At 44.0% G+C, this 27989-nt stretch overlaps 1 protein-coding gene across 3 annotated transcripts; it reads left to right on the top strand.

The window, feature by feature from the left end:
- The first annotated feature begins 51 nt into the window (after window positions 1-51).
- On the top strand, window positions 52-27869 carry Slc25a27 (solute carrier family 25 member 27). 3 transcript variants are annotated; one of them, XM_052745393.1, is made up of 9 exons: window positions 52-308; window positions 3245-3436; window positions 5443-5527; window positions 9528-9650; window positions 13056-13168; window positions 17812-17896; window positions 19657-19749; window positions 20307-20409; window positions 26302-27869. In XM_052745393.1, the coding sequence occupies exons 1-9, from the start codon at window positions 203-205 to the stop codon at window positions 26542-26544; spliced, it is 1143 nt and encodes a 380-aa protein (XP_052601353.1). In that variant the 5' UTR covers window positions 52-202; the 3' UTR covers window positions 26545-27869. The 3 variants fall into 3 exon arrangements, with proteins under 3 accessions (XP_052601353.1, XP_052601355.1, XP_052601354.1); XM_052745395.1 differs by having other exon boundaries at window positions 53-308; window positions 26429-26550; XM_052745394.1 differs by having other exon boundaries at window positions 53-308; window positions 26151-26421.
- The last annotated feature ends 120 nt before the right edge of the window (window positions 27870-27989 follow it).

The raw sequence follows: 27989 nt of genomic DNA, 5'->3' as shown, positions 1-27989 counted from the left end.
GAAGCCTCTTGGGTCCCGCTTTGTTTTTCGGTACCTGAGGCCCCCGGACCGGTCCAGCTCCTAAGCGGGTGGAGGCTTTGCAGTGCCTCACTGGTGCACATGGTCCCTCCCCTACTGCTCTTGGGCTGAAAAGGGGCGGCGCCGGCAGGGTGGCAGGTGCACAGGCGACTCGGGGTGCCCAGTGGTCCTGATCTGCTGCTGAATGTCTGTCCCCGAGGAGGAGGAGACGCTGCTGCCGCTCACGCAGAGATGGCCCCGGACGAGCAAGTTCCTACTGTCCGGCTGCGCCGCAACCGTGGCCGAGCTAGGTACCAGCCGCCCCTGCCTCGGCCTCCCCAGCGAGTGGCCTCATCGCTCTGGGGGAGGGATGGGCGGGCAGCCCTGCTCCAGGCTGGAGCATCTTCAGAGGTTGCGCCCTCGCAAGGATGTGGTCAGGTGCCCAGTAGGCCAGCTTCAGGAGGAGCATGGATTGGAGGTGTCCAGGGTCCTTGTCTTCCCATCCCCAGGGATGTTATCCTATGCCTGAGTGAGTACTCTTGGGCTCTTCATGAGCCCTTATACCTCTCTAGGAAACATTTCCCCTTTCGTGAGGATGACCTTTTTTTGGAATCATAGTCCATTTGTTCACATATTTTTCATCCTCCCTGAGATCATCTTTTTCATGGTTTATGCAGCCTCCGAATCTTTGAGTTTGGGGGGCGGGGTGTGCCACCTTGGAGATTTCAATTATTAACCATCCCTCCTGAACATCTGCCTAAAGTCAGATGCCCACATTACTTCTTGAGCCTATATCTTGTTTACCTGACAGGAGGGACCCTGAGAAGTAATTTTTATAAAAATGGTAAATGCTAGGCAGGGTGGCTATTAATTGGGGCATTGTTGCAGTCGATACAGTAGTGGGTCCTGGCTCTACAGTTTCAAAGACCCCTGCGTGGCCTTCTACCAGGCCAGTGGGGGCACATCCAGAGAAAGACATTTACAACTGCTGCCTGTTACAGAGAAGCTTTTTTTTTTTTTTTTTTTTTTTTTTTTTTTTTTTTTTTTTTGGTTTTTCAAGACAGGGTTTCTCTGTGTAGCTTTGCGCCTTTCCTGGAACTCACTTGGTAGTCCAGGCTGGCCTCGAACTCACAGAGATCCGCCTGGCTCTGCCTCCCGAGTGCTGGGATTAAAGGCGTGCGCCACCACCGCCCGGCCAGAGAAGCTATTTTTGTGTGTCACAAGAACATCCTAGAAAACAGATTCATGTCTAAGTGAGTCAAAAAAAAAAAAAAAACAAACCAACAACAACAACAACAAATGAACAGACCACCTAGAGTGGATTATGGTACCTTGGCATGAGCAGATGGTAATTTGTTGGTGGGGAGGGGTACAAACTGTGATCTCTGTGAAGCTATTCCAGATTACCCTTGCATTTTCTTGTCCCTTAAAAAAAGAAAAAAAGGGGGTGTCTCTAGCGCATTAGTCATTTGAAAATGTTGCCCAGTCTTGTTCTAGCAGAGGTTTATTTATCTTTATACCTAGTATAGCCAGCACACTATCTGTTGTTTGCCTTTAGACTCTTTCCTTCTGGCTCTTTGGCCCATCTATTCGTCTCTCTCCTCTCAAAGCTAGTGTAGCATTTTTTTATCATCCACTTTCTGAAATAAAATTTACCAGCTTTTAAAGACATCTAAAATCGGGTGGCTGAGTGATTAGCTACATTAACAGCTGAATTCTTCTTTGAAGCTCATTGGCTTGTACAGGGATGCTCCTGTGACGTGTGCTGGAGAGAATTATCTGAAGACTAGGGAGCAGAGGCTAGGGAAACAAAGTTCGGTGGTAAAGAGGAGTGCACCCCAGTTCAGCACGAGAACCTACATATGAAATAACCAAAATCAAAACAAAATCAAAACTCTTAGAGAGATGCTCCTACCTCTTCCTATTTTTTTAACTTCATGTGTTGATAGAACACTTTTAAATGTATGGATATGCAAGATACATCTGTTTAGGGAAATTATTGGCTAGATACTAACTTTTTCAAAACCTAGTGGGAATATGTAACACCCCTTCTCTCTCTCTCTCTCTCTCTCTCTCTCTCTCTCTCTCTCTCTCTCTCTCTCTCACACACACACACACACACACACACACACACACACACACACACACCCCTTAGAAAAAGTATTCATGGATTCTGGACCAGGTAGTGGTCACTGAAAAATCTTTTTTTTTTTTTTTGGTTTTTCAAGACAGGGTTTCTCTGTGTAGCTTTGCGCCTTTCCTGGAACTCACTTGGTAGTCCAGGCTGGCCTCGAACTCACAGAGATCCGCCTGGCTCTGCCTCCCGAGTGCTGGGATTAAAGGCGTGCGCCACCACCGCCCGGCTCACTGAAAAATCTTAAATACCATCAGCAATGTTTATGAACTCTTCTCAATACCCCCCTTAGAATTATTCAGGACATTGTATGTGATGTTATAAGTCTGATCTTCCTGATGTGGGTTGGGTAGCTAAAATATGCTTTCGGATAAAAAAAAAAAACTGTTTCTAATTCAACATGTAAACAAATTTTCCAATGAATAAAGTTGGGACTTACAAAGAACTCATGAATGGACCATGTGTAAAACTTATCAGTTCAGAAAAATATAACTAAATATTTACCTCAGTTTGAAGAGTGTTGAGCATTGCCACCCTTGTATATGAAGACATTCTGACTTCATTGCATCTTCTGCCTCTCAAACATCAGTTCTGTGATCTGTTCTCAAGGGGAACCACCCATGAAATTATAGAATTCAGCTTCAAGTGTATTCTAAATTTGTATCAGGTCTCAAATGATCGTGGCTGGGGCTCAAGGAGACACAACAGAATATGGCTACTGTAAGCTGTTTCTCGTTGGGAAAATCAAAGCAGGTTTGATAGTGAATGTTTTTATTGAAAAGAGAGAGAGGGTTGTTCTACTTCTGTAGGATTATTTTGGTTTTGCTTTTTTTAAAAAAAAAATCTGGGGATGCTCTAGAACAGCAAGTCTTAGATTTGAGAAGGCATGAGACTCTACTTTCTAAATCATCCATCTACTAGTATAGATGTGTGGGAGTGGGATAGGAGGTGTGTGTCTTTCACAGATTCCCTGGCTGATCCTACTATATTCTCATACTTCAGAATCTCCAAACCATGGGAGAATATTAATCTTATGATTTTAGAGGTTTTGTTTGTTTGTCTGAATGTTTTGGGTTTTCCTCCCTTTCGTTTGTTTTTTTCTTATTTCATTAGCAACCTTTCCCCTCGATCTCACAAAAACCCGACTCCAGATGCAAGGAGAAGCTGCCCTTGCTAGGTTGGGAGATGGTGCAACAGGATCTGCCCCTTACAGGGGCATGGTGCGCACAGCCCTAGGAATTGTCCAGGAGGAAGGCTTTCTAAAGTTGTGGCAAGGAGTGACGCCCGCCATTTACAGACACGTAGGTATTTATCTTGATTCTAACTGGTAAGTTTGTTATGAGTTCTGTATTCTTTGCTTTTCTCTTCAGCTGTATCCAAAATCCAGTGAGGATATTGTTTTGTTTTGTTTTCCCACTGATACAATAAGTCAGTAGAAGAAAATATCTCCAGTTGTTGTTAAGGAGTTAGTGCCCTTAGTTTTGAGAATGGCATATGGAAGTAAACTGTCTAGGAGATCCTTGGGTCAGGCTGGCCAGCTAGGCTAGCTGGAAGTGGTGAGCAGTAAATAAAGTGGAAGGTCTAGAGGAAGACACCTGGTGTCAGCTTCGGACCTCTGTGCATGCACACGTGAGAGCGTACCCACACATGTGAGCATATCTACACACCAACCACACCACACACACATAAACATGGAAAAAAAACATAAACTACCACCATATCTATAAATCACTTTAGGATAATTAAACAAGTGTTATTACTTAAAAAATCTTCATATAAAGGGAGTTATAATTGTTTCTACTTGGCTATGTGTTTGAATATTTTTTCCCTGTAAGTTCTTTAATGGTATAAGACAGAGGAACATGAATAATTTACATCATTTTCCCTTACTTCAGAAACCTTAAGTACAGTAAAAACTGAAGTAGGTTTTTAAATTCAAAGTTCTGAATGAACTTTCATGTTCTTTGAAAATTGAAATATATTTATCTTTGCCCTGTACATCAGAGACCAGCTAGACTGATCGGACAGAGCAAGGAACCTTGCCACGTCTAGTCGTGGGACTAGGGTAGATGGAGCACAGGTGAACTTGCCTTTGCCTCTGTTCCCAGGCTACTTCTGTGGGTTATTAGTGGTAAATGTCTCAGAGAAGACCTTTCTAACCCTGCTTCCAAGGCACCATTCACAGGAATGGATGTGACTGACCTTTCGGCTTGTAGACAGGAGACCATGAAGTTGGCCCCAAAGAGACATTGAGGTAGTGTGGCCTTTTGTGCCTCCCCCTTCCTGCTGTTTCCTTGGCCCAGAAAGCATCAGTTCTAATCATTGCTGTTAATATTCTATTCTTCACATGAATAGGTTAGCATAGGATTTTTTACAAGAGTCAGAATTATGCACAGAAACTTACACTTTTTTTGTAATTTGTATTTATTTTTTATTAAATACCAAGTCAAACTTCCTAAACTATCAAGAAAATCTCGTGTATGGGCACGGTGTACTGATTTTAAGGATGCCATTTTCCACCTTTTAGACTGTTGCTCTTTTGGACCCCGTTATTGTTCTATGCTTTGCCTCTTTCCTGTGTTGGCCACTACATTGTTCTCCACTTAAGATCTTTCTCCTGTGCTTAAAACCTGAAAGGGAAGACTGTTAATGAATCCTTGAGTGCGGTTACATGTGTTTATTCAAAGAGAATATCCTTTGTACACCAAGCCCCCTACGTGTGTGTTTGAGTCAAAATCAACACACAGAGCTATTTTGTGAGGTTCCTTTTCATTTTGTTTCTCCTCCCCTTTCTGTGGTAGTGCTCAAGATGGTCAAAATTAGAACAAGAAGGCAGATATAGCTCTTCTTCCTTAGCCTTCCTTCAAGTTCTAGAACTCAGAAACCCTTAAGACCTTGAGCTTCAATGTAGTTGTGTGTCAGTCAATAAATGGACTCAACTTTGGTGAATTAATGTCTGTCAAAAAATAAAGAAATGAATAACCAACACCGAGAACCCACCTGGAGAAGTCCTGAGGGAAAAATAAGAAGAAATTAATCGCTAATGAACTTGATAGCTGCTGTGTTTGAACATGCCATGTGGGCCAAGGATGCTGAGAGGAAGGTCAAAGAGCAACTTTCTGAAAAACAGAGTGAGCCAAGTCCTAAAAGACAAAGAGGGATAACAAGGTAGAGAAGGGAGGCTTTATTCTAGAGATCAGAGAAGGAGTAAGAATTCCTCCTTTGGAAGACTAAAGAGGCCAGGTCACAAGTTCCTCTCATTTCATTAGATACAAGACTGAATTTGTGTTTCCATTGTCTGTTTCATGCAGTGTATTCAGGAGGTCGGATGGTCACCTATGAGCATCTCCGGGAGGTTGTGTTTGGCAAAAGTGAGGATAAGCATTATCCCCTCTGGTAAGTCTAGTTTTGAAAACAATATGCTGTGACCCCCAAAACTATAATGCTTTTTGGTTATATTTACGTAAAATTATACATTTGTACTAAAATTGCTTTTAGTAACAGACTTAATAAATAATAGAAATCCAAATAAGTGAGACTTCTGTACATATTGTATACAGAAACAACAGAAATGCATATGTAAATTATTCATATTTATCTAATATTTTAATCTTAGTAAATGCAAAGGTTGGAATGAGGGTACATGTCCATTACTCCTGCCCTTGAGAGGTGGAGGCAGGAAGATAGAGAGGTCGAGACCAACCTCTGTTACATCCGACCCTGTCTCAAAAACAAATAGTAATAATAATAATAATAAAGAATCCCATTGGAGCATCGTCTACTGGGGCATCCTTTTTCATTAGTTAGCTTTCTATTGTTGTGATTAAACACCATGACCAGAAGTAATTTGGGGAGAAAAGGGTTTATTTCACTTACAATTCCAGGGAACAGTTCATCACAGAGGGTGATCAGAACAGGACCTCAAAGCAGGACCGTGGAGGCAGGGACTAAAGTAGAGATGGCAGAGGAATGCTGCTTACTGGCTTGCTCCCCATGGCGTGCTCAGAAGACTTTCTTATATATCTCAGAACCAACTGCCCAGGGGTGGCATTGCCCACAGTTGGATGGGCTCTCTCAGAACATCAGCTATTAATCAAGAAAATGCCCCACAGACTTGCCTATGAGCCAGTCTGGTGGAGGACATTTTCTCAGTTGAGAATCCCTCTTCTCATGACTCTAGCTTGTGCCAACTTGATACAAGAGTAGCCAGCACATGACTTTGATTATAGCTAGTATCTATTTTAATGAATCTAAACTAACACATTAAATCATTGCATTATCATGTACTTTTGGAATTATAATCAAAAGATACCAGTCTCGCTTTCAGAAATGCTCTGGTTAAATTCAAGGCACATCTGATAAAGTCCTTTAAACCCTTTACATCTTGATGCATTTGCCCATGTGCCTTTTATTAAGATACCATTAATCCCAAAATTAATTTTCTGAATGAAAAAATATGCTCTCAGATAATGTCACGCAAGAATAAACAAACTAATGTCTCTCTCTTGAGGAGGGCTAACCTGTGATTAATGCATGTTTCGTTTCTGTTTTTTTCAGGGTCTGGCTTTTGTATTAGTAGAAGTTTTTGTGTGGTCCAGTTTTGAAAGCCTATGTCCAGGAAGTAAACCATGATTCCCATTTTTTTGTATCAGTTCTACTGAGTACAGGCTAACAGTAAGGTCTGCCGCCTTCTGCACCGGATGGCTCTTTCTTGTTTTCAGACAGTGGGCTAGCATAGCCCCCGCCCCTTAGGAATTATGTGAAATTTCTTAAAGAAGAAATACCTGGAGTAATTCCACAGTCATATAAAGGACAGCGGGCTTCCTGCAGGAACTTGTTTTGTGTTGTTTGGACCCTTTTCATAACAGAAGGAAGACGCTGTAATGAAGATGCACCATTTGTCAGCTCTGAGAAAGCATGTTTAGCAAATGGCTTTATATTCAAAGCTTCTCATTCCCTGAAGTTTAGGTTGTCACTTAATTTTTTCTATTGTCCTTTCTTTTTTTTCATTTTTATATGTTTTTTCCTTTCTTTTGTTTTTAGGTTGTAAATGTAGATGTTTGGAAAAGAGCGTTAACAGTTGTGGGACTTGAACCCATACACTAGCGTTCTCCATTCCCGAGATGTAAGAGCGATGAATGCATTTCATGTACTTTAAACCAGATCCTTGTTGTCCTGGGTGTTTAGGTGCCTCTGGTCCTTCTTTTGAGTCACTCACTTCTTTGGCTTCCTGGACACATGCTCTTTGACCTTTGAGCATCTCCTTGGCTCTCTTTTGTCTTCCCTTCTTCCGTGGGCTGCAAACTATGACTGAGCGGCAAGCTGCAGTCATTCGTGTTTCGTGGGAAGAGCCCCATGCTGAGAGGATACGTGTTTATCCCTGAATGTTGAGGAGTTTTGCTCTCTTTGCTCTGTGTACCTGGTGTGTTCAGGCATCCCTGTAGCCTTGACTACACTTCAGGCTGAGATCCAAACCAACGCGGATAGAGTTGAAGCTCAACTTCCGGGTTGTCTGTGTGACTCGAGTTTAATACTGCATTCTCCCATTTTGTTAATGCCAACGACTCATTTCCACCATGTCATTGCTTATTCAGAACCACAGCAGCAGCCAATGAGATGGCTTGGTAGGCCAAGACACTTGCTGCCAAGCCTGGTAACCCGAGTTAATCTTGGGTTCCTAAATACTAGAAAGAGAGAAATGACTCCCACAAGTTGTCTTCTGTTACTCTGTCTCTGTCTCTCCATCTCTCTGCCTCTTTCTCTCTGTCTCTCTCTTTATGTCTCTCTCTGTCTCTGCCTGTCTGTCTCTCTTTCTCTCTCTCTCTCTCTCTCTCTCTCTCTCTCTCTCTCTCTCTCTCTCTCTCTCACACACACACACACACACACACACACACACACACACATACACACACACACACACACACACAAACACACACTCAAAAAGTTTTTTTAAGGACCACAGTAGCTTTGTACACTCAGAATTTCTATGGCTGCCTTTCAGCACAGCCGTCTGTGTTCTGCTTGCTGTTGGGAAGCTCTGGGCTTTGAAGTCAGAGATGGGCTTGAATCCTGTCTCTGCCCCCTTGATGAGTGACGTGGATACACTGTCTCACCTCTTCGCCTACAGTCCTCTCTGCTGCAGAAGTGATGCCAGCCTTTGGATGAGATAATGTACAAAGCTGGTTGCTTTGAAATTTAAAATTTATACCCAGTCTATGGGAGGCAGAGGCAGGCGGATCTCTGTAAGTTCAATGCCAGCCTCATCTACAAAGTAAGTTCCAGGATAGCCAGGAGTGTTACACAGAGAAACCTTGTCTTGAAAAAAAAAATGGTTTTTATTTATAACAGAAATGTAAAGAGTAGTTCACAGGGGCTGGAGAGATACTCAGCAGTTAAGAACACTTCCTGCTCTTCTAGAGGACCAGAGTTCAATTCTCAACACCCCTACTGGGCAGTTTATAACCACCTGTAACTCCAACTCCAAGGGATCTGAAACCTTCTTCTAGCCTTCTCAGGCACCACAGAGAGAGAGAGAGAGAGAGAGAGAGAGAGAGAGAGAGAGAGAGAGAGAGAGAGAGAGAGAGAGATGAAACAGAGAGAAACAGAGAGAGAAAGAAAGATTAAAGAAAAATATTTTTAAAATAGATAATACACATGTGCACCATTAAAACAAAACAACAAAACCAAAAACAAACCCATAGATAGCACCCAGGAAAAATAAGGAAAAGGTGCTGAGAGACCCGATTCCCAAAAGAAGTACAAATGTTCATTATGTAAAAAAACAAATAACATCACTGATAAATGGGGAAATTAATTTAAACTCCCTTCACAGTGTTGTGAAAATGTAAAACAATAGAGTCCTTTATAATATGCACTGCCTATCGAGCTTCTAATGTGTGATCTGGGGGTGCAACACTGTGATGGTTGTGGTTGAAGTCCTGCTCACTGTTGGCTGAGAGTAGGGGAGCTTTGGCCTACAAGTTTCTTCAGAGAGAGGAATGCTGTCAAACCTGTCACTTGAAAAACCAGCTCAGCCCTCACCTTTGCCTCTGAGGCTGACTGTCTCTCTGCTGTTTTCTTACCCTGTTGTCAGGTGCCAGGGGCAGAGAAATGATCAGTTCAAGTGTCCGTACTGCTGAAGTGTCCATTTTTCTCTCCTTTGGACTCAGGTGGAAGGATTTCAGACTCTTTTCCCTTTAGCGCCTTTTGAGCCCTGGACCTGCCCACCAACGAACAGTCAGGCTGTCCCTTCTCTCTCCTGGGTGTCTGTTCTTTATTTACTGCATCTTTAACCTGCCACCCAGGGCCGGTGCAAGTTCAGTGTGGTTCCCTCATTCAGTCTGTGGCCTGGGTGGCGACTTAAAACAGCAAACCAACTGTCTCCCTTTGCGATTAGGAAGTCGGTCATTGGCGGGATGATGGCTGGTGTCATTGGGCAGTTTCTAGCCAACCCCACTGACCTGGTGAAGGTCCAGATGCAGATGGAAGGGAAACGGAGGCTGGAAGGGAAGCCCTTGAGGTGAGTCACTCAAGACATGGCTGCTTTCCCCTCCCCCTTTTCAGTCACCAGGGTCTTGCACATTTATCCAGTGCGGTCACTTTCGTTGTCTAACGTCTACTAAAGGGATTAGCACCGGTTCTTTCCAGTTACATCTGTGAAGAGACGTGCTAGCCCAGGTCTTCCTTGTGCATTGTGATGTGTGTGTGCTCTGTATCGGATGGACTGTGTGTCTATAACTCTTTGCGCCTCCTCAGACTAAAAGGCCGTTGGACTGGTCCCCTGGTCCAAGTTGATGTAAAGAATGTAGACAGCCAGGCACTGTTGTTTTGGGGTCTGTAATCTCGGCACATGGGGGCCTGAGGCAGAATTGCTGAGAGTTGGAGGCCAACCTGGAGGACACAGTGAACTCAAGGCTAGCCTGGTCTATGGGTGATACTGTGTTTCAAAGGGAGAGAGGGAGAGAGAGAGAAAGAGAGAATGAGAATTTGATCATGTGCCCTGGTATAAGCCCTAACACTATCACTGTGGGCTGGCATCCTAAAAGTCACTTACCACACAGTCTCTGTCTTTTTGTGTATTTTTGGTTTTTCAAGACAGGATTTCTCTGTGTAGCTCTGGTTGTTCTGAAACTAGCTTTGTAGACCAGGCTGGCCTTGAACTCACTTCCCTCTGCCTCCCTCTGCCTGCCTCTGCCTCCCACACGGCCCCACCTCGTTTATTTTTAAAGGGGATTCCTGATTAACACGACTGTCTCTAAAAAATCTTGATTTTCATCTTGGAAAGAAAGCAGAAAGGTCAGTGTTGCTAATTTCTTGTAGCCTGTTTCTCCTGTGAAAGGAGAGCTTTGACAGACAGCAAGACCCCTCCCAGGAAAGAGGAAAGGGCAGGAGATCTGAGCTGAGTCTGAGGAGCGCTGCTCTGGGGAACACTGTCTGCAGCTGAGCTGGACTTGAGTGAGGAGGGCTGGTGTTTTCCTTGAGTGAGGAGGGCTGGTGTTTTCCTTGAGGAGTGTTCACCACTGAACACTGACTGCTCTGCTGTCCTCTCTAGCCTACCCTGCTGCAGCTGGGGCCTCCTGCAGCCCAGGTGGGTGTGGAGGGCTCCACAGCAGGCCAAAAGATGACACTCTGACTTAGCAAGGGGGTTACAGCGTCCCAGGGCCTGTCCTGATGTTTTCTATCAGCATCTAATCTCTGCAAACCCACTACAGGAACCCAGGAGGACACGTGTGCATCTGGGCTCCACTTGTCTCTGTTCTTGGGTGGGTGGGTGGCTTTCTTTCCTTTGTCTCTAATGTTGGGAATTTTTAGTTGACTATACTTGATATATTGTTAAAAAAGAAAAGAAAGGAAGGAAAGAAAGAAAGAAAAGGAAAGAAGAAGGAAGAAAAGAAAAGCGCACATCAATCCTGGGAGCATGGGTTCCCACGCAGACAAATCACAGGATCACAGGAATGATGATGCATGTCACATTGTCCCTGGGTGAGGTTCAGAGACTGCAGTGCCTACATTAAAGCCACATAGCAAGCACATGAGAAGCAGGGACTTCCACTCCCGAGCCTCTTGGACTGCACAGCCTGGATGTTTCTTCTGTACAGATGCTGGCAGACTGTCTCAAGTTCAGCAGCAGTTTTCACCTGGGTGCAAAAGTGAGAGAAAAATGGGGATGGGATAGAATTTCCACAAAGATGACATTATTTAATTTTAAGAATTTTTAGATCATCTTTTCTAGTTTTTGACCTAAAAAAAAAAAACCATCTTGCTTATGAGATAGAATTTTTTTTTTAATTTATTAGTACTATGTCATGTGTATGGGTGTTTTGCCTGCATGTATGTCTGTGTACCACGTGTGGAGGAGGCCTGAAGAGGGTACTGGATCTCCTGTCTCTGGAGTTACAGACGATTGTGTGAGCTGCCAAGTGGATGCTAGAAACTGAACCCAGGTCCTCTGGAAGAGCAGCCAGTGCTCTTACGCGCTGAGCCATCTTTTCTAACTCAAGATGATAAAAGAGTGTGAGAGAGTCAGTCAAACTTTACAGGGTTTGGGTCTCTTTGTTTGTTTTGTTTTATGATGCTAAGGGTCACCAGTAAAGGCAAGGCTAATGACTGTTGCTTCTTCCTGTAATTAATGTAGGAATTGGCAATATAAAAATTCCAAACAGTGGTATTTTGATCATTTTACTAGACTAAGAAGAGATAATGGTGACAGAATTTCTAATGTTGCCCACTAAAAATGTTTAAATCGTGTTGGGCATAGTGGTGCATGCCTGTAGCCCAAGTGCACAGGAGGTTGAGGCAAGAGATTTATGGGTTTGAGGCCAGCCTGTGTGAAATAACCAGACTCAAAACTAGAAAAGAAAAAGAATGGAGACAAAAGGGAAATGTTGGGCTAGGGTGCCGCAGTTAAGAGCACTGGCTGCTCTTGGAGCAGGCCCGGGTTCGGTTCCCAGCACCCATATGGTGGCTCACAACCACCTATAGCTCCAGTTCCGGGAGAATCCAGTGCTCACTTCCGGCCTTCATAGACCCAAGAATGTGGCACTTACATGCATGCAGACACATAAAATAATAAATAATAAATCATTTTTAAAAAGGGAAATGTTTGAATTAAAGGATGGCCTTTCAATAAGTTATTCAGTTTATCTAGAAATCAGAGTTTCATAATCCTTTAATTTCTAATTACTCTGAATAAATATTATTTCGTTCCTAACTGTATCTATTGACTTTCGCCAACCTATGCAGATCTGGATCTGTCTGCGAGATCTGGGATTTGGAGACCTTAAAAAATGGAGCAGAGTACAGTCAAATGCTGCAGACAATCTTACTTCAGTTTAGTGTACTTTTATATGAATGTAACAGAGAAAACAATGGTCCAAGGAAGGTTGTTTGAGTTCAGGAAAACATGTAAGTAAACATCAGGAAGCACATACTAAATGTTAACAGAGCAGCCCTTTCCCAGAACTTTCTCAGGACAGACAATTTAAACACAATTGCCAGGCACGTACTATAGATTATAGTATCTCTATATATATCTGTGAAAGCATGAAATCAAGGCAGAAGGCCTGATCCAGAATCAGGGTGCCCTGAGGACAGCACTCAGCATACCCTTTCACCAGATTGGGTTCTATAGCTATGTTCTGACATCCAACAAGAGTAAACATGTCTCATAAATTGAATGGAAATATTTAACACAGGAGGCACGGAATCATGTCCAAGAACAATCCAGGGAACAGAATGCACCTGAGGTTAAAGGCAAAGCCTCTGCCTTTTTCCTGGAGCCTCTCTCCCAGTTCCCCATGGCATTGTTCACCACACATCATTCCTTTGCCTGAGTTCCAACCGTATCAGCTGAAGGTAAAGTTTACACATCTGCCTTCCACACACATGAGTACATAGACTAACATTTCTTTGTTATTTTCCTTAGATTTCGTGGAGTCCATCATGCGTTTGCAAAAATCTTAGCTGAAGGAGGAATACGCGGGCTGTGGGCAGGCTGGGTACCCAATATTCAAAGAGCTGCGCTAGTGAACATGGGAGGTAATGCACTTCCTGAATCTCTAAACCATAATCACCGAGTTCTGAGTACCAACATCGGGGTGTGGAAGGCATTGCTGTACTTTTCAATAACAGGAGTCAGTGTTGGTAACTGAACGTTTCCTCATTCAGTGATGTACAGAAAGAACCAAAGACAGAAAAAATGTTACCATAAGCCGAAAAGACCAAGCTATCTAAGGCCTCCTGCCTCAGTCCAGACTATCCTTTGAGATGAAACTGATGTGTATAACTGCCTGGCAGTCACTCTGCCCAGACAGCCAGGTCCCTCCCTGCAGCTCTGCCCCTGTTCCTTTGGAATTGTTCCCGAATAGCATTGTGTGCAGCCTGGAAGTGGGAGCGTTCCTCCCACAATTTATCTCTACCCCTCACTTCTCATTTTTAATTACTAATTCTTTGTTAAATACCTTAACTATAAAATGTAGATTGGTCAATTATATATCAAGAAAGCTGGAAAAGACTTTTTTTTTTGAAGGTTGAGCCAGGAGGGTCATGAGTTCAAGGCCAGTCTGAATCATAAAATAAAGCCCTTGTATCAAAAAAAAAATTTTTTTTTTTGTTTTTCAAGACAGGGTTTCTCTGTGTAGTTTTGGTGCCTGTCCTGGATCTCGCTCTGTAGACCAGGCTGGCCTCGAACTCAGAGAGATCCACCTGGTTCTGCCTCCCGAGCGCTGGGATTAAAGACATGTGCCAAAAAATTTTTTTAAGACATAAACACATACTGTTATTTAGGAAATGCTATTAAAATGGTAATATAGTACTAGTGAAGCTACACTTATACTATTAGAGAAAATGTAAGAGGAGAAACATTTTAAAACTATATATTGACAGATACCTTTATTGAGAAGTTAGATATAGCCTTCCCTAAAAAGATACATTATTTTAAATGTATATGCCTAATTTTATAACTTCAAAATCTAGAACATATAAACATACATGGAAATAGCATTTCATGACATCAGGAGGCTAATGGCCATCCCACCACCAGACAGACAGGCCTGAAATCGGCAGTGTCTATGCTTTCGATATACGGTGGATGTTTCTACACTGTGGGTACTGGTCATGCCAGCCGTGTTTGTTCACCAAAATAAACTTGAAATCTTTGTGAGAATTAAGGTATGGGAAAGATTAGAAGCAACAGTGTAGAGTAAAGAAGCAGCTTGTCTGCCTTATTAAGAATACAGAATTTGGGGTGCAGAAATGAAAGATGTGTTCCTGTCATCCTAGGTTTTCATCTCTGGGGACAGACATTTCATGTGTATATGCACAGCAGGCCTTGGGATGTAGCTGTCAAAGTTACCAACTACTTCCATCTTCTGAAATCATCTTAAGCCAACCCCCCAACCACTATACCTGCTCCTTCAGTATCCTTAGTAACTATCTTAGTTAGGGTTTCTATTGCTGTGAAGAGAAAACATGACCACAGAAAAACATTTCATTGGTGCTGGCTTACAGTGTCAGAAGTTAGTCCATTATTGACATGATGGGAAATGTGGCAGCACACAGACAGACATGATGCTCGAGAAGGAGCTGAGAGTTCTACATCTTGATCTACAGGCAGCAGAAGGAGACTGTGCATCACATCGGCCAGATTTGAGTGTTGTTGGTTATTTTTGCTCTTTGGGGGGATCTCCCACCCAGCTCCCAAATAAATCACACATGGAGGTTTATTCTTAATTATAAATGCCCGGCCTTAGCTTGGCTTATTTCTTGCCAGCTTTTCGTAACTTTAAATTTTTCTGTCTACCTTTTGCCTCTGGACTTTTTCCCTTTCCTACTTCTGTATATCTTACTTTCACTCCTACTCTGTGGCTGGCTGTGTAGCTGGCCCCTGATGTCCTTCTCCTTCCCTGACTCTTCTTTGATCTCTTCCTCCCAGATTTCTCCCTCTATTTATTCTCTCTGCCTGCCAGCCCCGCCTATCCTTTCTCCTGCCTTGCTGTTGGCCGTTCAGCTCTTTATTAGACCATCAGGTGTTTTAGACAGGCAAAGTAACACAGCATCACAGAGTTAAACACATGTAGCATAAAAGAATGCAACACATCTTTGCATCATTAAACAAATGTTTGACAGCATAAACAAATGTAACACATCTTAAAATAATAGTCTACAACACTTGAGCTTATAAGACCTCACAGCCCACCTCCACAGTGACACACTTCCTTCAACAAGGCCACACCTACTCCAACAAGGCCACACCTCCTAATAGTGCCACTCCCTTTGGGCCAAACATTCAAACACACTTGTCCATGGGGGCCATTCCTATTCAAACCACCATTGTAACCTTCCAACATGACAAACCCTCAAACTCCCAGCTTGACCCTTGCCATGGCCATCTAACTGGCCTTGTCCCCATCCCCAAAGTTGTACATCATATCTATCAAGAGAGATTTCTCTAATCACTGATCCAGCATGCCATCGGTGTCCTTATCACCTTCCACTAGCCTCTCACTAGATAACAAAGTGGGGATTTTGGAACATGATATAGGATCTCTCAGAACTTTCCATATACCTTCAGCTCCCTGAGCAGTTCTTTGTGTCTGCTGGCAGGAACACAGCAGAAAGCCATGAGCTGAGAGACCACAGCCCTGCACACAGGAAGCTGTTCTTCACCTCTCTGCTTTCAGTTTTGACCCTCGTGTGTTTCATTTTCTTCTACATATCCCTTTAATACCCAACTAAACTGTCATCTCTACCCAGGTATTGTTCCTGAGCCTCTTACAGTCCCTCCCCATACATGGTCATGTTAGATGTCCTTTTCCATGTCTCTACAGTTCTCTGAGGTTATCACTGTCATCCTCTTCTACTGTGTGTCTGTATTTTCCATGACATGGTGAGCCCCTGAAGGCCATGGCCATGGTTTTACTAATCTTTATCCCCAGTCTTTCATATGGACTCCTCAAATGTTCAGGGCTTAATCAGTGAAAGAATCTTTTCTAGGATGAACGATATATCTCTCAGGAATTGAGAATTCCAGTAACAGATCACTTAAATGTGGAAGGGAGTAAATCTTTTTTTCTGTGCACTCCATGTACATCTACTGTGTCTCACTGATAGCTAAATTTTCCCCCAGGAAATCCTTGTGATTGTAGTCTCTCAATTTGATCCTTCAAAGTGTTACCTCAACTCTTCGCCAAGTTCCAGTTGCTTTCTCAGGGTCTTCCTTTGGCTCTCTCACTTTGAAGGTACCTAAACCAAACTTCATTCTCAAACCACTTCCTCCTCCACTGTCTCCAAATGCCCCACAAACCACTCTGTTGTGTGGGTAGGAACTTAGTCTCTTGTCCTGGTGTGGGTTAGCTACTGAGAGCAGTTGATCCTGTCTTCTCTTTGTCGCTGGAGCATCTTGCTTCATCCATGACTTACTGTGTCCCCTATGGCCACTACAGATGCTTCCTCGATGGTCCCTCCTTAGGTACCCCACCCACCATCCCTGAACTGGCTTTACAAAGGTGACCAATGCTGTTGTCTTGTAAAAAAATACATACATACATACATACGTCTGTTTACATCTTTATCTCCAAACATAACAGCTCTTCCCTTTAAATTGTTCACATTTAGCAGCTTGCTTTCATCTTTTCTTTCTTTCTCTGTATTTAATCTGCTGGCCATTTCTGCTTTCAGGATTTCTGCAGAAGCTGAGTGGGGCTCCACAGCACCATTATCAAGGCAGCACCATCTCCTACTAGGATTAGTGCGATGGTCTCTAGTCCCCTTGTCTTCCTACAGTGTGACCTCTGAGGCTCTCCACAGTAGCCTGGGCCAGCACTGTCTCCTAGAGCTCTCTGTCTCCCATGCATGCTCTGCTACCCCAGCCTTCTGCATCCTCATTCACATCCTAAGCCAGCTCCTGCCTCATGGCAAAGGCTTTCCTTTCATCGGGACAGTTTCTTTTAGCCATCTAAACAGCCATTTGTCCGTGCTTTCTTTGGGTCTCTGGTAGGTGTCATTTTAGCAAGCGCCTTCCAGATTCATGGCATTGTCTGTGTTTGGGGCTCCCTTTTCTTTTCTCGCTTGTCTGCAGAGTGCTTCCTTTAAACCTGCTGACATCTGGACACGCGGTGGTTTGGTTTGCTTGTTCCAGCTGCCGGCAGGGAGCAGAGGTGCTCATCTTACCCCAACTTGCCCCAACTTCTGGAAAAGGAGCAATCACACTGCATCTCTACCTCAAACATGCCCGACTGTTCTCACCACATCACCATTCATTTGCCTGTACTTCGGTGTGGGCTATCGCCAGAAATCCCAGGACTGTGGTGTAACTCCTCTTTTTAAAAATCCTTGAATAGCTTCCTGTTGTCATTTGAAAAAGCTGTAACAAGCTGAATGGAAAACAGTGGTCCAGATCTGTTGATTATAACTTTCAGGGTCTTAACTTAATCTAACTTAGGTTCAGACAGAAATTTCTCAGACCAAAGACCAGAAATTCCAGAGTCACATAGCTAGAGATGAGTGCCCAGTGCTTTTTTTTCTTCCTCTCCTACTGTTTGTAGCTTTGCCTGCCTCTGCTTAAAAACAAGAACAGTGTCTTTCACTCCAGCACACGGTACAGCCCCGAGCCCAGCATCCTCTTGACACCAAAGACATTCACTGTTGAATGAGTGACTATTCAACCCTTTTTCCCTCGCCAGACTTAACCACCTACGATACAGTGAAGCACTACCTGGTACTGAACACACCACTTGAGGACAATATCGCCACTCATGGTTTATCCAGGTAGGTGGCTGTGTTGAGTCATTTTGTTTTCTCTATTTCCTTCCCTCTTTTAGGATTTGGATTTTAGTTATGTGTATGCATTTGTGTCTGTTTGTGGGCATGTGCATGTGAGTGCAGGTGGCTCCTGAGGCCCAAAGAGTGTGTCATATCACCTTGAGCTGGAGGTACAGGTGCTAGGAACCACACACTGGTCCTCTGTAAGAGCTCGTAACCCTCTGCCATCTCTCTAGACACGTATATGGCCCTGTCTTGAATTGTTGGCATAAATTCTAACTTTGGGGATCTTTTGGTCAAGAATGTCATGCTATCACCCCGAGAGAAGGATGATGCTAGGTTTTTAAAGAGTCTTCAGTTTTGTTGCAATTAAAATGTGGGAGAGACAGATGAAATCACGCCATATTTCAGATTAAACTCAGCAAGGGTTTGTACCTGATGGGGCTGCCCCAGGGGCAGTTTCTGATAATGGTTTCTTCAGCTCAGTTCAGCAGGTATGTGTGGCCTTCTGGGCTGATTGTCCCAGCCTGGATCTTGCAGTGGCCCTGTCCAGGAGCTCACCAACAGGGGGAACCTAGACACGTGTGAAAACTATGAACAGTAAATAATCAAGAGAGAGAAGAATGAGTCACTACAGACCTCAAAGGAGTGAAAAAAACAAACACAGTAAAACAAAACAAAGCAAGAACTAAGGAACGGGGCCCAGAGGAAGCAGAATTAGGCACGAGGGTTTGAGGGATGCGGCTCTTCGGCATTCCTTCTCTGACACACAATTCCAACTTCTCCATCGGAATGAGTGACTCTTGGTTTCTGCTGTCCTTCACATCACAGTAATTTGTTTCATCTGGCTCCTGGTTTTGTTGCCAAAGACTGAAAAATCTCCAATCCTCATATGCTATTGAGATGCCCCTAGATATGTGGTGTGATATTAATATTCTCAAGTTGATATTGGAGTTATACCTTCTCCCTCCTTCTCTCTCTGTCTCTGTCTCTCTGTCTCTGTCTCTGTCTCTCTCTCTCTGCGTGTGTGTGTGTGTGTGTGTGTGTGTGTGTGTGTGTGTGTGTGTACCAAGAATATTCCTTTGTACCTGCTACTCTCTGTCCTTGTAACACTTCCTCCAGATCTGTACTGACAGGTGACTCAGTCACCCCGGAGCCTGTCCCTGCCTGCCCGTCACTTGCTTAACTGGTTGGCACCTGTCACATTTACCCATTTTGCTTTTTCCTAGCGCTGGTCAGCATCTGAAGATGGCCAGTTTTCCTTAGCCTGTCCTTAAGCAGAGCATACCTCCAGAACAGGGTCTTCTTAACCATTTATTATTTAGTAGTAGTAGTAGTGGTGAGTGAGTGGGGGAGGTACAGGGTGTGAATATGTGCCCTGCGGGTGTGTGCATGCCTGAGCTTGCTTGTGGAGGTCAGAGGACAACTTTCAGGAGTCAGCTTTCTCCTTCCACTGTGGCTCTGGGAACTGAAATCAGGACTCAGGTCATCAAACTTTCCTGATAAGCACCTCCATTTCCCAAGTTCTCTTGAAGGGAGAATCTTATCTCTCTCATTCCCTACATGAAAGGAAACCTGGCACCAGGAGGCACATACCTGTTGGCTGGCCATGCTTTAAATATTTTCTGTCTCTTTGTAGAATTAAGCATTAATTTTAATCTCAAAGAATATTTAGCACTGCATTCTTTTCAATATTAAATGCCTTTTCTCATAACTTGGGAGCTGTTTAAAGTTTCTTTTTATATTCCGTTCTTTTGTGTCTACAGTTTGTGCTCTGGACTTGTAGCTTCCATTCTGGGAACACCAGCTGATGTCATTAAAAGCCGAATAATGAACCAACCCCGAGACAAACAAGGAAGGTAGATAAAGCCCTTGGTGCCCGCACACTGGAGTGTCTGAGGCAGGCTTGGTATTTCAAAGATGCTTTCTTGTAGGTCTGTGTGATAGAGATGTATTCATGTGTTTTCCTGTTCAATGGGGCAGTTGTTCATATGAAATTACCTCCTCTTTCTCTAATGCAAATATACTAAGCCTTTGGGGTCATATTATTTAGACACAAAGTAGTTACTGTGACTATTGTTTTCCAAGCGTTTTTGAAAGCTGAGAATTTGCAGACCGCTGTGTTCATTGCCTATGCCTTTCAGGTAACAGAATGTGAGGTAGTATCAAATAGTGTGTTCTCTTTGGAAGAGGTCAGGTGGGATGAACTCAGAGAGGCCCAAGGGGATGATGGGAAAAAGAGTCAGCAGGGAAATGCCTCCGCTCAAATGAAGTTACCTATGTCAATGAAGTGCTGCTACTATTTGTTCTAAATAAGCAGAAAGCATTTGGTTCATGACGACCTTCCTGAGATGGCTTTGTTTACATCTCTGTTTACACAGGAGGAAATCTGACTACAGTCTCTTTCTCCTTGCAGGGGACTTTTATATAAGTCATCAACTGACTGCTTGATCCAGGCTGTTCAAGGGGAAGGCTTCCTGAGCCTGTACAAAGGCTTTCTGCCATCCTGGCTCAGAATGGTAAAGATGGGGTCTTTTGATTTTCCTTAATTTTTGTTTTCTTTGAATTTAAATGACTTGTACTTTACAGATATTTTCCATTTTCTCTTCTGGTGTGTGGCTTGGCTCTACCTCCATAACAGGCCATCCATCCCTTCTTTTTAAAATATTGTATTAGGGTTTTTTCACCTCTCCTTAGAATCATGTTTCTTTTCTTGACAGAAAAAAGCTAAATGAACCAGTCACATTTATTAATAAATAGGTTGATAATCTGTTTTAAAAGTGGATAAAGACATGCTATTTATTATTTACTTATCTGCTGTGTGTGTGATAAAGCCTTTACTACTCTCCTTAACTAAAATACCCTGGGTTGGGGTGAATGTATAGATTTAAAAATGGAGCTCTTTCAGGGAACTTTTGCTGCTTCCGAACTTGTTATTTTGATGGCAAGTTATACAGGTATTATTATCACAGAGACCCTGCTTTAGGAGAAAGTGTTGTACCAATGCTTCTGTCATTTACTCAAGTGCAGCGAGACACAGCATTAGTCAGAGCTAGTAATGTAGTAAGTATAATTAAAAACAAGGAACTTTTGTAAGTACTTATAAATATTTGAAAATGTGGATGAGTTGTGGGGTTAGAAACTTAATCAAAACTCAGCATAATAATACATAAATATCTCTGCCCACATCTGAGTGCATGCCCTGCAGTAAGGGCTTAGCCTTGAGTAAGGAACTCTAAACAGTGAGTTCACAGAAGGAATTGCGAGTGCTGTGGAGATACAGAACGAGTAGGTTCAGCCCACACCAAGGGAATGGAGAAGTCCATCCTAGAAAAGAGCTTTGAGCTGAAATTTTAAGCATGAATACAACTTGACCATGCCAAATGGTAAGAAAACGATTCCTGGAGAGGAATGGGGGAATGCTGAAAGCCAAAGGCAGGGAGGAAGCCCAGCTGGCCAAGATGCAGAGAGGAGGGCAAAGGGCAAAGGGCAAGGCAGAGACCTGAAGGAGAAGGGCAAAGGGCAAAGGACAAAGCAGAGACCTGAAGGAGGAGGGCAAAGGGCAGAGGGCAAGGCAGAGAGGCGAAGGCAGCTGGGGCGGGCCAGGTGAGCAGTACGCACTGGGGTGGGCTGAGGACAGGTACTTCTGCACTTTTGCATTATTCTATCTTCCCTGAGTTGAGATAAAGGCCTGGGGTGTTTATCGAACATAATGGTGGTACAGACGGAAGTCGGACGGTGAGGGAAGAGGGCAGCTTTTGATAGGTATTTGGGGTACAGAAGACTGATTGGATGAGGATAGCGGAACAGCCAGAGAAGATAAAGGAAAAACAGGCTCTGGGCAACTGGTGCCGACAGTGGTTTGTACAGATGGGCATCATTTGCAGGGCAAGGAAAGTGTAGACTCAATCCATTTAATCTTTGATGCAGATAATTTTGAAGTGCCCGTAAGACATCTGAATAGATAGATATGCAGAAGACAACCTCAATATCAGAATTAGATCAAAATCGGAATCTTAGTGGGGACTGTGGAGATGGAGATGCAGAGAGTGTGAGAACTGTCCACTTACAAATGGCAACTGGGAATGTGTGCTGTCTGTCACTGTGGGATAGTAACTGCTTATTAACAAGAAAACGAACAGCAAAAGCTCTTAGCATAAGTATGTCAGTCAGCCTTTCATTGCTGTAACAAAATAACAACCTGAAAGAAGAGAAGAGTCTATTTGGTCTCAGGGTATCAGAGGTTTCGGTTGGTCAGCTGACTCCATCGCCTTTGTGGGCTGGTGAGGCAGAGCATGTGGCAGAGCAAAGCTGCTCGCTTCATGGTGTCCAGGAAGTAGAGAGCACTCTACAGGAAGGGGCCAGGAACAGGTGCACCCTTCAAACACTCCCCCCACACCCTGCCTAGGAAGTAGAGAGCACTCTACAGGAAGGGGCCAGGGAGAGGTGCACCCTTCAAACACTCCCCCCGCACACCCTGTCTAGGAAGTAGAGAGCGCTCTACAGGAAGGGGCCAGGGACAGGTGCACCCTTCAAACACTCCCCCCACACACCCTGTCCGGAGGTTGAGGAGCTGGATTAGTGGGTAAAGTACTTGCCGTGTAAACATAAGGGCCAGTTTGGACCCCCAGGACCTGTGTAAAGAGCCAGGTGCAGTGGTGTGCACCTGTAATCCAAACACGGTGGGGATGCGAGTGGATATATCTCAGGGACTCACTGGTTGGCTAGTCTAGCAGAAATGGTGAGCTCCGGGTCTCATTAAGAGACTATGTCCCAAAAAATAAGGTAGAGAAACAATTGAGGGAGACACCCAACATTGGCCTGTGGCCTCTCATACACACATACACTGGTGAACACACCTGCACACATTTGTGCACACACATACTAAAAACACACACACACACACACACACACACACACACATGACACCTCTGGTGACCTACTTTCTCCAACCTCCTAATGAATGGATTAACTGTCTACTGATGAGGCCAGTGCCTTTGTGATCCCATCATCTTCCAGTAGCTTCCCCAGCTGGGGACCAACACTTCAGCATATGAGCCTTTGGGGGAAGCACTTTAGAGTCAGACCATGATACAAAGTGTACTAGAACAAAAACCCACCTTACTTTGGTGGTCTTGATTAGCCTAAAATCATTTTTAAACTGAATATTTCTTACTGAAACTAGAGATTTTTTTTTAATTGGGCTTACAAAAAGAAGGAGCTATTAGAGGCACTGGCCACACTCAAGACACTCGTGAAAGGAAATGACAATGAAAAGTAAGTAGTTAAAAATTATAAAAATGATAAGCATCGATGAGTCACCTTGTGCATCGCCAGCACGGTTCTCATTGTAACTGTGGCGTAGCCATGGGATTCTCCCAACTGTCTATGCATCGAGCTGCTGTACAGCCCTCTTTTACAGAGGAGGAAATAAACTCATAGCAACTGTATAACTTGACCATGTTCAGTCATTAACTGGTATTTCTCAGTACCAACCCCAGGCAGTGTGATGTTGGAGGACATCTTTCTAAGGAGCTTATATCTGTTGGTGACATGAACAATACTGTGTGGGACCACGGACGATACAGAAAACATGGCTGTAGCCAGTAGCTGTCGGAAGGCCACAGAAGGCTGCGAAGGGTCGTCATTCTCTTCTGGGCTATGATGCTTCTGTAGGCACTTATCACATGAGAGGGGATGGAGTAACATGAGCATCAGCATCATGTGTGGAGGCAGAGGTGACGCAGGCATTTTTTAAAAGTACCTACTATGTGCTAAGTGCTCCACACACAAGAATCATTTCTAAATTTGTACAAGAACACAGTAAGGCAGATACTGTCATTTACATTTTCAGGTGAGAAAACCATGTCTCAGTGTAGAAGAGATTTGCTCAAGTTCATACTGCTGTGGCAGAGCAGAATTATCTCCTAGCTTTTTGTTGTTGTTGTTGTTTTGTTTTGTTTTTTGAGACAGGGTTTCTCTGTGTAGTTTTGGTGCCTGTCCTGGATCTCGCTCTGTAGACCAGGCTGGCCTCGAACTCACAGAGATCCGCCTGGCTCTGCCTCCCGAGTGCTGGGATTAAAGGCGTGCGCCGCCACCACCTCCAGGTCCCTCCTAGGTATTTTTGTCTCTGACTCCCTTTCCTTATTGGTTCAGTGTACTGAGTTCCTCAAAATCCTTTAGCTAGTGGATAAAAATCTTAAAAGACTATAGAGAGATGGGGGCTGGGGAGAAGGCTTGGTGGTTATGTGCTTACCACATGTGGCCTGAAGTTCAGATCCCTAGAACCCATGTAAATGTCATCTGTGTGTGGTGGCTTTGCTGTAATTCCAGTCTCTGAAGGCAGAGGTGGGGATCCTGAGAACAAGTGGGCTAGCCAGACTAGCCATATCAGTGAGCTCTGGGTTTGATTGAGAGACCCTACCTCACTGTGTAAGACAGAAGAGCAATTGAGGATGATTTCTGATATCAACCTTGGGCACCTCCTACATGCATACACACACACACACACACACACACACACACACACACACACACACACACACAAGTATACACACACAAACATGCACACTGTACACACAGGAAAAACTAAAAAGTAGGGGTGTATAAAGATGAAGGGCTGGTACCAAGGAAAGGCTCCCTACCCAGCAAGCCTCACCAGTGTGCTTGTTATTGCTCTGGTGACTGCTGCTATGCGTGATTGAACCCAGACATCTGACTCATAAGCACCTTCAAATACCCAGCTGACTTCACTGAAGCTTATGATTAGGTCACACCGTACAATACATTTGGTAACTGATACAGGTAACTGATGCCTCCGGGCCAGCCTGTTCTTCGTAAATCCAAGCCCTATGTGAGCTCAGGTTAGCTTTGGGAGGTACTTGCCAAGCATCCCATTGGGAGGAGCTTATTTGTAAAATCAAGCCAAGAGAGCTTTTGAGTATCCTGCTCTACAGAGACAGAATTCAGTAAGCTCAAGTCAAACCCGAGGCAGCAGCACAGGTCCATATGCAGGTGGATTATTGACAGCAGTCATAACTGCTGATGGGGAACTCAAAAAGACAGCATGGATGTACAGAGGCTCAGTCAGTCCCACCGATCAGCTCCCCACAGGTTACATGTTCTCTCTCTTGAACTCACTCAATACCCCCACTAAACCCCACCACAGTCCTTTCCCCCCAGGCAGAGGAGGCATGAAGTTGCTTCCCCTGGCCCTATGGTTTCAAACCTGTAGTGTTGCATTCATATGAAGAGCAAAGCTAACAACCACACCATTAGAGATGGCTGTCGGGTCCTTCTTCACCAGCCCCCTGGCTCCTTGGTCTCCCTGCAGCTGCCTCCTTGACTGCTTCATTTCTGATGACACAGGAATATGGCACGGTCACAGCTTTGTGCTTACAATTTCAGCTATGTCTGTGCAGATCAGCTAACCGCCACTTAGTAAATCCTCGGTCTGCCTAGGTGACATGTTTAGTATATCCAAACACAGGCATATGTATTCCTTTACAGACACACTTAGCAAATACTGTTTGGATTCCAACTGGTTAATTCTCCTATAGAATGGAAATCCTCCCTAATCAGTCACTGATCAGAACCAAATTAGAGAGGAATCCCCTCCAGGCATCCGTTCTCTGATAATCCCTACTTGCTAGCGTGGTATGTCAATCCACATCCCTCCTGGTTCCTGTGGATGTGGTCATTCAGATCAAGGTCAAGCCATTTGGAGCCAGGAGCTCCTTTTTCTATTTAGTGTAAACTTGTTCGTGCCGATTGCAAAACATCTGAGACTGAGATTTTTATGACTCAACTTTTAAAGGATGATCTTTGTCTTCCTCACTTCCTAAGTATCTCTGGAGAGCAGCTTAGTACAGAAGTCAAGGCGTCCCACATCACAGCCTTATAGCCAGCACCAGCTGGTAGAAAGAACTTTGTGATTTAGTCCCACATCATGTCAGTGGGCAGTGGACTACTAAGCTGAGCCCATCATTCTCATCTGTAAAATGGGGATAAGATCTCTCTTTTTTTTTTCCTATTGCAAGTTGTTTTTAGGGAAATCTGTGACATGAAAATGCTTTGTAAGTTTCAAGGCAATTTACAAAGGTAAACAACAAGATATTTATGTGGCTTTTGTTTTGTTTTGTTTTGTTTTGTTTTACAAGTGGATTGAAAATGACTCAGTCACTCAAAGATGTATATGCGATATGTAGAATATTTCTAATTGCTTTGAAATGTGCACTAACCTCTTTGGTTAATCTTTCAGACCCCTTGGTCAATGGTGTTCTGGCTCACTTATGAAAAAATCAGAGAGATGAGTGGAGTCAGTCCATTTTAAGCCCTTAAAGCTAGAGGGCTCATTGTTACTGAACAAGGGCATCCGCAACACACGCCCCCTATTATTTCTACCTCTTTAGGAAGATACTTTACTCCACAGAAACTGCGATTTACAGGGGGCAGCGCTTTATATTTCTATGGACACCCGAGTTCTCTTAGATCCCACTCTTTCTCTAAGAGTGATCTCTCTGGTCCCAATCTCTCAAGACCAACCACTGAGACCCAGCGCTGCGTTTCCTGAAGAATGGAACCTGGACCGCTTTGACCTTGGACCGGAAGGTTTAGACTTTGAGCTGCCGATCCCTGCGAAAGTATCTGCCTAGAGGAGTGCCAGAGGGAGCCAGGCCCTCAGACCTGGGTAGACATCAGCCATGTGGAAGACTGCGTAGTGCTTAGGAAACACATTTAACCTGTGCGCCACTATTTATTATTGCAGTGTGACAACTCACTTTTCTGTTATTAGAGTGCACATATCATATACTCCAGAGAGGCGAGTGAAAATTCAAGAATAAACATTTTGAGTTTCCCTAGTGCTGAAAGAAGTGACTTTACCTTTCCTCGAAAGGAGGATGGAAAGATAAAAGAGACAAGTTGAAGTGATGTTTGAATTGCAGGGAAAGAGGCTACTTGCTGTCAGGGCCCACCTTTACAGATGTGCTCACCCCTCCACACATGCTAGAACCTAGTAACTCCCCTTGACAGCCACGGCCTGTCTCCGCGAGAGCAGAACACTTGCCGTGTGTAGCGTACTCCATCAGAACCTGCATTTGTCAGTAGCTCTGAGAATCATAACACACAGAAACCACAACATGTTTGACTGAGATTCAGCTCTCAGGGTCGTCTTATGGAGCACCTCCTAATGTCCTCAGCTCTTCCTGGGTGTTTTCGGAGCAAGACTGACATGAAGCCAGTTCACTCTGGTGTGTCTCTTTCTGTCCCTGTCCCCTCTGTCCCAGAGAGGGGAGAGCAGAGAGAGGGAGAGAGAGAAAACTCAGATGCCATTCTAGAATTTCAGAAGCCCGAGTATTAGTCTTTTTGAATCTTACTCATTCTTGCATACAATGTGACAAGTTTATGCCATCTGTGGTACATCTCTCCAGTCTGCATCCCATCCTTTTTCTTGTTTTAGAAAGGTTTCTCCAGACTCACCTGCCCACAGCCGCTCCCCCAGCCTCAGACACGGCATTTCAGGATGGATGGCGGTAGCTAGGGGTGAAGGCTGGAGGTGTTACTAGGAAAACCCCGACCACTCAGGCCCAAGGTAGACCTCAGAGCCAAACAAATAGATGTCCTGATGGACATAGATGCTCTTGTGCAGCATGACTGTGGGGATGGATAATCACTGCCATTTTAAAGGAGGAAGCACACTTTTAAAGATCTTTCAATGTGTGTAGCCGTCTCATTTTTCTACTTGCAGAAGGTGGAGTTCGATCTCTTTATGTCTTCAGGTTGCCTACCTTTTCGTTGCGTTTGTCAGTCTGTAACTGAGTGGCTAGATATATATAGTCCAGATAATACTAAATTATATGCTAAAGTCCTCACGTATTCTGCTCCCCAATGAATCATTTTGGGGAAATTTTGCTTTTCCTATGTTTTGTAATGTTTATGACTAAGTAAATATGGAATTAAATAATTATATGCAAACTGAGCTATTAATAATTGGCTTCGCTTTATTCTTTTGGGGGCTTGGGGCTGAAACACTGCTTCCATACTGACACGTTCTTTTGGTTTCTGAGTCCATGTGAATTCCTGAAACCGTTTGAAGTTA

This window comes from Peromyscus californicus, unplaced genomic scaffold (assembly GCF_007827085.1).
Source record: "Peromyscus californicus insignis strain IS unplaced genomic scaffold, ASM782708v3 Scaffold_19__1_contigs__length_69161282, whole genome shotgun sequence".
Classification (NCBI taxonomy): domain Eukaryota; kingdom Metazoa; phylum Chordata; class Mammalia; order Rodentia; family Cricetidae; genus Peromyscus; species Peromyscus californicus.
Note: the sequence above shows the minus strand (reverse complement) of the source record. Positions and strands in the feature narration are given on the sequence as shown.